Here is a 10,728-nt window from a genome sequence, read left to right on the forward strand (position 1 = left end):
AACGACTACGACAATATACTGTAATAAAAGTCACAATGGCTTTGGGGCCGTTATGAAGTAAAACAAGGGTGACTTGAATACAAGCAACAGTCACCCGATAACCAGGACGGCTACTACGTGACTAATGGGCGGGTAGTGTGTGCAACTCTAATAGCAGCTGGAAAAATCAGTGTCAGTGCTAACTAACTTATGTCCAGCACCATTTCCCTCTCTCCACTCACAAGCTCCGGGGGTGAGCCCTCACTGGGCAAAACCAAACGAATACGCCCCATCCTTCTGAGTATAGCTCTTGGGTCAAGGATGGGCACAAAACACAATTAAAGACAGCCAGAAACAATAAGTCTTTCGATGAGATTTCTGAGAAACCCAAGCGTTCTCCTCTTTTCTATAGAGGCGTTAGTATGAAGACAGCAAGCTTCGAGCTGCTGCAGCCATCCTACTAAGAAGCTCGCCTGAAGACATCCGCACACAGAGGAAAACAGAGTAAAGAGATAGAGAAAAAAGCTCAGCTGGAATCCAATCTACGCCAGGACTTCATTGAAATGATTAAATTTCCTTTTTAGTTTAAGCCATTTTGAAGTGGATTTTCTGTTATCTGCACGTGAAGAATCCTCTGACGCCAAGGACCAACTAGGGAGAAGTCAGAGGAACACTGATTTCAGTTACCATATAAAAGAATGTTTTAATAATCAAAGCTAAGAAAAAGGAAAAGCACATGTGTTAAGCTGTTTTTCATATAATCTAGAATATTGTAAGTAAAGGTTCAATACTCGCTTGTATATATTCCTATAGTAACAGAGAGGCGAGGCTTTTAAAGTTCCTTTCGACTCTAAGATTCTGATTCTGCAAAGGCATACTGAATTTGGGCTGTCACATGAGACACTCAGAACTACTATCCCTCTCTCATAGACTTCTATTTAAATGAAGAAAAGGTTAAAAAAAAAAGATTTAAAAAAAATTCCCAAATCATACTCACTAGCAAGAATATAAGAGAAAAGCAACAGAGTAAGTAGGAAACGAAGTCTTAAACTTTACTAATCCTTTAATAAGCTAACTGCAGATCTAAAACCATAAAACAAAACAAACGATAAAGGATCTCTTCCTACTTATTTGGCTGGGAAAAACTGTAACCGACTCAAAAATATTAATAAAAGATGGAATCACCTAATTTTGATTACTGAAAATGCCACAGGATTGCATTTTCACTTCGTCTACCATTTCACTATAATTTTCTTCCCACAATGGATTCTTCCCCTGTGCTGATATTAATTTTTTTCTATCCTGGAGGATTCCTGAAGCAGTGTAGAATAGTGGTTAGAAGCACGGATCTTGGCACTAGAGGGCTTGCATTCAAAATCTGGCTCCATCATTTACTAACCTTGTGTCCCTGGGAAAGTTAGTGAACCTAACTGTGCTTTGGTTTCCTCACCTATAAAATAATAATAATAATAATAATAATGGTAGTAGTAGTAGTAGTAGTAGTAGTAGTAGTAGCAGTAGTAGTGGTAGTAGTACCTGCCTCATAAGGTTGCTGTTGGTACTAAATAAGTTCAATTCACATAAATTTCTGAAATTAGTCTTTGGCACACAGTACGTTTACTGGTCTGCTGCGGCTGCTGTAACAAAATACCACAGTCTTGGAGACAAACAATGGAAATTTGTTTTCTCGTAGATCTGCAGACTAGAAGTCAAAGATTGGTGCTTCTTTCTTGGCTTACAGACATCCCCCTTCTCACTACGTTTTACACGGTCTCTCCGTGGTGCACGCGCAAGGGACAGAGCTCTGGTGTCTCTTCCTTAAGAGGAGGAGATTAGAGCCCCACACTTACGATCTCATTTAACCTTAATTACCTCCTAAAGGCTCCATCTCCAAATAATAGTCACGTTGGGGTTAGAGCCGCAACATATAAATTAGTGAGGGACAGAATTCTGCCCAGAGCAGTAAAACTATATAAATACTGTTGATTTTACTGTTTATGTATATACGACTATTGCTCTAAAGGAAAATAGTCTTACTCACAAACCAAATTACAGAATCTAAAGCAAATAACCGATCTCCTGGCAGATTGGTAGCAAAGAAGGTAAAACTTTTTATTGGAATACATACTTAATTTCTTTTCATTTTCATAATGGTCCCTCTGAAACGGAGGACCACCAGGAACATCTTGCTTCCGTGCCCAGTTAACTGAGGATGAAAGGGCCAAGTTTCCAACTCTAACCTCCTTTAACTTGAATGATCTCACAGACACCTCCTAGTTTACCCAGGAAATTAATGCATGTGCTCCTATGACAAGCTGGCAAGAACCCACCTGACAATAACCGGAACCTACCACGCCTCCGTCATCACAGACCAACTCTCACCAAATAGCGATCTATAAAGTTTACATCTGAAGAAGTCTGGCAAAATTACCAAAAATTAAAACTGCTTTTCATTTTTTTAAACTGCTATTATTTTTAAAAAGAGAAAACATTGTCAAATTTCCTCCCATTAGGATTTTAACAAAATTACATTCACTTAAGAAAGAAACATCCATTTTAGTAACAAAAAGATTTGTATTGACTTCTAAGGAATGAAATTTTTTAGGTTATATGAAAGCTCATTTATCTTCTGAATTTAAATTCAACAAACAATCTTTCCTTATACAGTACTGCAATGATTAAATGGAATAATGTATGTTATTTAACTACTACCTTGCCCAGGACCAGTATCTATTTGATGAATGTTAATACATTAAGTGTTCTGAGAAATAAGGTTTTAAAAAAAAGTAGGAAATTAATATCCAACTCCTGTTTTCAGTACATATTTATACTCCAATCCATTAAAAGGGCTCATAGTTACCACTGAGCTTAATATAAAGGGATATTTACTTGAAGAGAGGATCTAATTTTAATTAACCATTAAATATAACGGCTTTTATTTTACTTTACGTCTCACAGGGTGGCATCCATGTAGCAATGGGAACTTCTCTATCTGTAACCTCTGCTGAGGAAATATACTTGATTAAGTGATGGCTGCAAAATTAAATGTCACATAATGAGATCTCTGGTGTCTCATTATAATTTAAATCTTTTAAACTACAATATAAGTTAAAATTTTTTCCCATTATTTCTCCATCCCAACATCTTTCAAGCTCAGGAGAAATTACCTTTCAGTCATTTTCTTTTTTTACAGAAAACAACCAGGCAAAAAACAGATTATAAGAGAAATCACAGCATGAGAAAAACCTTCCACAGCTTCACATGCAAAGAAAAATGCCGTTGTTTGGATTGTGGTTGTGGTGCATCGCAATGAGCAACAACCGCATTGCATGTGGCTAGTTTATGTGCATTGCTACCCGTTAATACGTTCTTGCCTTCATCTATTATTACTTAAAAGAAAACCATCACGTCGAGAAGAATTTTAAAAAAGGAAAGACGTGAAGACTATAAAGAACAGCTTGATGATTCTCAAAACGTATTCTGGGTTTAAGTGAAAGTTTTTAGGTAAGTTAGTTAAGTAAGTTAACTGACTCTTTGAAACAGAATTTTTACACGTGGGCAGAACTCAAGAGAGGTAGAAAGTTAGAGAGAACTCAGGTTGAATACAGCTCTTCCGCAGACCTCCATACATATCCACCTCGTAACAGCAAATGTACAACAGAAGCCACTAAACTGACCGACTAAATCACCTTGGGCACGTTAAGTTTCTTTACATACATATGCAGGCACGCCTGTGTTACGGCGCTTGGGTAGCAGCCCTGTGTCGAGCAAGCCTACTGGCACCATTTTTCCAACAGCATTTGCTCACCTTGAGTCTCTGTATCACGTTTTGGTAATTCTCACAATATTTCAAACTTTTTCATTATTATTATAATAGTTATGGCAACTTGTAGTCAGTGACCTATCTTACGACTGCATTGCTCTGGGACGCTATGAGTTGCAAACTACAAGACGCTAAAGTTAATAGATTTGTGTGCTCTGACTGCTCCACCAACTGGCCAGTCCTCTTTCTCTTTCTCCTCAGGCCTCTGTATCCTCTATGGAAATCGGGCCAGTTAATAACCCAACAATGACCTCTAAGTGTTCAAGTGAAAGGAAGAGTCATATGTCTCCTACTTTAAGTCCAAAGCTAGAAATGATTAAGCTTAGTGAGGAAGGCATACTGAAAGCCAAGACAGGCCGAAAGCTTGACCTCTTGAGCCAGTTAGCCAAGTTGTGAATGCAAAGGAAAAGCTCTTGAAAGAAATTAAAAGTGCTACTCAAGTGAGCGCACAAATGATAAGAAAGCAAAACAGCCATATTGCTGATATGGAGGAAGTTCTAGTGATCTGGTTAAAAGACGAAATCAGCCACAACATTCCCTTAAGCCAAGCCTCATCCAGAGCAAGGCCCTAACTCACTTCAGATCTATGAAGGCCAAGAGAGGTGAGGAAGCTGCAGAAGAAAAGTCTGAAGCTGGCGGAGGAGGCTGGTTCATGAGGGCTAAGGAAAGAAGCCGCTTCTCTAACATAAAAGTGCAAAGTGAAGCAGCAAGAGCTGATGTAAAGGCTGCAGCATGTTATCTGGAAGGTCTAGCTAAGACAACGAATGAGGGTGGCTGCACCAAGCAACAGATTTCCACTGCAGACAAAACAGCCTTACACCGGAAGAAGATGCCATCTGGTACTTTCACAGCTGGAGAGAAGTCAATGCCTGGCTTCAAAGCTTCAAAAGAGGCTGACCCTCTTGTTAGAGGCTAATGCAGCTGTGACTTTAAGTTGAAGCCAAGGCTCATTTACCAGTCCCAAAACCCTCGGGCCCTTAAGAACCATGTTCAGTCTACTCTGCCTGTGCTCTCTGAATGGAACAAAGCCTAGATGACAGCACATCTGTTTACAACATGGTTTACTGATTATTTTAAGCTCACTGTTGAGACATACTGCTCTGAAAGATTCTTTTGAAAATATCACTGCTCATTGATAATGCACCTGGTCACCCAAGAGCTCTGACAGAGACGTGCAATGAGACCAATGGTGTCCTCCTGCCTGCTAACACAGCGTTCACTCTGCAGCCCATGGATCAGGAGTAATTTCAACTTTTAAGTCTTATTATTTAAGAAATACACTTAAGAAATAAGGCTAAGGCTGCCATAGATAATAATTCCTCTAATGGATCTGGGCAAAGTAAATTGAAAACCTTCTGGAAAGGGTTCACAATTCTAGATGCCTTTAAGAACATTCTTGATTCATGGGAAGAGATCAAAATAGCAACATTATTGGAAATCTGGAAGAAGTTGATTCCAAGCCTCGTAGATGATGACTTTAAGGAGTTCAGGAAGTAACTACAGATATGGTGGAAACAGCAACAGAACCAGAATTAGAAGTGGAGCCTGAAGATGTGACTGAATCGATATACTAATTGATATACTAACTGATGTAAATTGCTGCCATCTCATGATCAGATTTGAATGGATGAGGACTTGCTTCTTATGGATGAGCGAAGAAAGGATTTTCTTGAGATGGAATCTACTCTTTTAAAGATGCTATGAAAATTATTGACATGACAACTAAGGATGTGGAATATTACATAACCCCAGTTGTTAAAGCAGAGGCAGAGTGTGAGAAGGCTGACTCTAATTTTGAAAGAAGTTCTACTGTGGGTAAGATGCTATCAAACAACACTGCAGGCTGCAAAGAAATGCTTGTGAAAGGAAAGGTCAATCGATGCAGAAAACGCCACCGTTGTATTATTTCAAGAATTTGCCACGGCCACCCCAACCTTCAGCAACCACCACCCTGATGAGTCCACAGCCATTAATGCACAGGCAAGACCCTCCACCTGCAAAAGATCAGGACTCGCTGAAGGCTCAGATAATGGTTAACAATTTTTAGCAATAAAGTATTTTTTAATTAAGGTGTGTACTTTTAGATATAATGCTACTATTGCACAGTTAACAGACTGCAGTATAGTGTAACATAACTTTTCTATGTACTGGGAAACCGAAAACTTTGTGGGTCTTGCTTTACGGCGGTAATCACTGTACTGTGGGTGAACCAGGACGGTAACAGCCCCTTGGTGCGCTTGTACACAGCATTACTGGAATTTCTGTCCTTCCCCTCGTCCTCTCTAATATGTGAGTAACAGGACTGATGCTATGTTGAAGAAAAAGAATTACAAGTAGGTACCTAACTTCTCAGTATTTAAAAAATGCAGAAAAAGCTTCAAAATACTAAGATAGATGACTAACGCATCTGTATATAACAGAAAATCTACCACATATCTGTGTGTTCCAAAGCAACCATAACCCATCTTGACTGAAACTTGCAAAAAATATATGTTGCTTCCCATTATAATTTGAGTACTCCATAGAAATACTCAGGTTTTAGAAAGTTTGATCCTGGTCTAAATATGGAAGTAAAGAATGAAAATAGTACTAAGAAAAAGTGAACTTACCAAATATATTAGTGGAGTGTCCTTTCTTTGCAATAGGTCTGAGTTCGTTATGTCCCCATCCATATAACCTATAATTATCCCAGGCATATTTCATCATCTGAGAAAAGAAAAATGGTAATCCATCAATTTACATTATTCACTTATCTTTATATTTCATGTAATCCACTGATTCTAACACTGTAACTTTACACATTCTCCTACATCTCCTACATGAGTATATTATTCTATTAACATTTGTATGGGTGTGAAAACACACTTAATACTGTTTAACCTCAAGGTCTACACAGCAGAAGAATCTGTCATGGACAAGTTCTTTTTATTGCGGAGGAAGGTGTCGGTTTGGCACTCTTTCCTTTTAAAAACTGCCAATCCTATTGGGAATAGCTCCCCTTCCCTCACTGTGATGATGACAGAGCTGTCAATCAAGGGGCTCTGATTTCAATTAACACAGCCTGGCTAGAGAACCCCTTACTCTTAGACCAAAGATCAGTAAACCCTTTCTTTAAATATTTTAGGCTTTGGAGTCCATACAGTTTCTACAACTACTACTTAATTCTGCTGTTGTGGCACAAAAACAGCCATAGATGAGACATATCTGTTTCGTTTAAACTTTATTTTTAAAAAACAGGCAGAATTTGGCCCACAAGTTGTATTTTGCCAACCCTGACCTAGGCAAAGTGAATGGATACGTGCGATTCGGTAGGTGCAATCAAGTCCTTTTACACACACTGTTATAGACACTAGGAGACAGAGGGACTCTCTCATGTGGCAATCTCAAGGTCTAAGAAACATATAATCCTGGAGTTGATGGAGGCTAACTCTCTCCCAACATGGAGAAACTAAATAACAAAGGAAAGAGAAAGGGACAGATACATGTTGACGAGTAACACCTATAGACTTGGATTCAGTCAAGCTTGAAGCCCTAGTTCAGAGCCACTGAGCTAATAAATATTTTTATATCAATTAGTTTGAACTGGGTTTTTTACAATCCAAGAAGTATAAGCAACACAACAGCAGAGTAATTATACATCAATTAAATTATTTAATAGTAGACTGTGGTGTATCAAAAATCTATTCATTTAACAGTACACTATTCATAAAAACATTTCTCAACTTGTTTTTTGCAGCCGGCATTACTCAGATACCAAAACCAGGCAAAGACATTACAAGGAAACCGAAAACCAATATATCTCAAAAACACAGATGCAAAATTACTTAACAAAAATTAGCAATATATAAGTACACAATGATCAAATGCAATTTAACCCAGAAATATAAGACTAATTTAACATTCAAAAACCAATCAATGTAATTCACCATGTTCACCAACAGAATTCACCAACAGAATAAAAGGAAAAATATCATCCAATAATCTTTATAGAAGTAGACAAAGCATTAGACAAAATTCAACACCCATTCATGACAAAATGGGTGTACTTCACCCATTCAGTGAACTACAAGGAAACGTCCTCAACTTAGTAAAGGGCATCTCCAAAACCACCACCCCTCACCACCCACACTCAAATCTTCCACCACCATAGACTGGACGCCCTTTACGCAATGCAATATACAGATGGTTCATTATTGAATTGTACACTTGAAACCTATATAATTAACCAATGTCACACTCAAAACTTAATTTAAAAGGGGGGAAGAGGGAGGAACCTACTGCTAACAAGATACTTGATGGTAAAAGACTAAATGTTTAACCCTTAAACTGGAGAACAAATCAAGTATGTCCATTCTTACGACTTTTCAACAATGTACTATAAGTCCTAGAGAGCATCATAAGAAAAAGAATTAAAGGCATAAAAATCAAAGGTAAAAAGTTGATTCACAGAGAACATGACTGTACCAGGAAAATAAAACAAAAGGATACAAGTTCAGCAAACCAAAATCAAATATATTTCTACTTGCTAGTAATAAACAACAAAAATGGGAATTTAAAAATAATTCCATTTATAACAGCGTCAAAAATATGAAATACTTAGAAATAAATAGAATATGTGCAAGAACTATATACTATGAACTACAAAATGCTGTTGAGAAAAATCAAAGAAAACCTAAATAAGTAGAAAGATATAACATGCTCATGGAACAGAAAGCTAAATACTGCTATGATGACAATTCTTCCAAATTCGTCTACATTCAATAAAATCCCAATCAAAATCCAGCAACCTTTCATCTTCACACACAATTTCTAATTCTAGAAAGGCAAAGAACCAAGAATGGCAATAACAATTTTTAAAAAGAATGAAGTTGGAGGACTTATCTGATTTAAAAAAGTAACCAACACAATGTCAAAATGGCATTAAGGATAGGCACGCAGGCATAGGGAATAGATATGAGTCCAGAAAGAGACTCAGCGCCTACTGATTCTGAACAAAAATGCAAAGGTAATTCAACTGGGAAAGTATAATCCTTTCAACAAATGGTGCTGGAACAACCAGAAAGCCCCACAGAAAAAGAGTGAAGCACGACCTTTACCTCACACAGTAAATAAAAAATTAACTCACAACAGGTCCCAGACTGAAATGTCAAAAGTAAAATTAAAACATGTCCACCCAGAGATTTGTACACAAATGTACATACCAGCTTTATTCATAACAGCCACGGAACAAACGCTGAACAAATGTTCAACAGGTGAGTGAATAAAACAAATCATGGTATATCCATACGATAGAAAAAATTAACCTTACATGCAATCTATATCGATGAATCTCAAGAACAGCATGCTGAGCAGAAGCCCAGCAACAAAATGTCACATTCTTTCTTATCCCATTTGATTGAAACTCTAGAAAAGACAAATCTAATCTATGATACTAAACAGATCAGTGGTTGCCTGCGACCAAGGAATCGGGTGGCCTGACCGGAGGAGGGGCATGAGAACACTGTTTCGAGATTATGGACACCTTCACATCTTGACAGTATTGCTGTTATACAGGTGTATATGTCTGCCAAAACCCATCAAGCTGTACCTTTAAAATAGGTATACTTTATTTTATCTAAATTATGTCTCAATGAAGTTGCATTTTTTAAAAATCTAATAACCTGCCATACCTTCCCCGCTGGTAATTAATTCCCATTCTCCTGAGGTACTTACTTAGACTCTTTCGAATGTTTTTTTCTACTTACCACTGTAATTCTAAATATAGCTGATAGTGCTACTTCTTGATCTTTTTTTTTTAGTTTTTTAGATATTTACTATATTCTCCTACAATTAAGATAATTAGGCTCTCTTATGCCACTATCAGCTCAGCTCCTCGCATACTTCCCTGGCCCACATCCTCCCAGGAGAGTTAAAACATGTTTTTCTTATAATTATTACATTACTTTGTTCAACTTTTGTTTTCCCTGCTGTTAACTACTGCTGTGAGGGGTTGGTTTTTCGTTTATTTGTTTGCTTCGTTTTTAATGTAACGATTATGAATTTACTTCTAAATTATGAGTTTCACGACTTGTCTCGACACAGTCAAACACATCAGAGGAACGGTCAGTTCCATTTTACCCTCTGACACACCCTTCCCGACGCTCTCCATCCCGCGGCTCTAACTTGGACTCCTGTTCTCCCCGCCCCAAGCTCGGCCTTCATCCCACCAAGTCCCTTCTTCACGAGCCCAAGAACGCCCTTCCTTTTTCTCTCTACTGACACACACCGTTTCCAAAATCCCTCCTCTTCTTTTTTATGTGTTTAAGTGTCGTTTCCAGTGACAACCTGAGAAAATGCCTAAAAATATCTTTACCCTCAGATTGGATTCATAATTTGACTGACTATATAATTCTTTCTGAGCCTTCGCTCCACTTCCAATTTCCAATATTATTGCTGAGGAAGCTGACGTGCCATAATCTACAATCTCAATGTTTTGGGTGAAACCTTTTTCTTTCTCTGTAAACTTTTAGGATTTTTAATTTGTTTGGTTTTTAAAATGTTTTTCTATTACTATTTTTTCTAAAATTTCAAGAGTCTTTTCTTTTTTTTTGCTCATTTTGTTGGATGCCTGGCAAGTCCTTTCAATCTGACAATTCACATCCTTTAGTTGTAGCCAATATTCTTGAATTGTTTCTTTGACTTCTTATCTATTTTCCCTGTTCTCTTTATAAAATATCTATCTAATCGCTTGTTCTGGATTTTTTTGTTTTGTTTTGTTTTCTCAATCTTTTTGTGCTACTGAGAGATTTGCTCAATTTTGTCTTCCAACTCTTAATACTGAATTTTTAAATTCTATCACGTTTAATTTCCAAGAGCTCTTTCTTATTCTGTAAATATTCCTTTTTATAGCTTACTGTTCTCATTTAATAATTGTAATCGTTTCTGTC

At 37.5% G+C, this 10,728-nt stretch overlaps 1 protein-coding gene across 4 annotated transcripts in view; it reads right to left on the reverse strand.

The window, feature by feature from the left end:
- The window catches only part of MAN1A2 (mannosidase alpha class 1A member 2), a 290,151-nt gene that overhangs the window by 78,810 nt on the left and 200,613 nt on the right, over positions 1-10,728 (reverse strand). For all 4 annotated transcript variants that reach the window (XM_011366509.2, XM_023535421.1, XM_011366501.2 and 1 more), the window contains one exon: positions 6,412-6,508. In XM_011366509.2, coding sequence (XP_011364811.1) covers positions 6,412-6,508 — 97 coding nt within the window. The remainder of the gene's footprint in view (positions 1-6,411; positions 6,509-10,728) is intronic.

This window comes from Pteropus vampyrus, unplaced genomic scaffold, assembly GCF_000151845.1.
Source record: "Pteropus vampyrus isolate Shadow unplaced genomic scaffold, Pvam_2.0 Scaffold6, whole genome shotgun sequence".
NCBI lineage: Eukaryota > Metazoa > Chordata > Mammalia > Chiroptera > Pteropodidae > Pteropus > Pteropus vampyrus.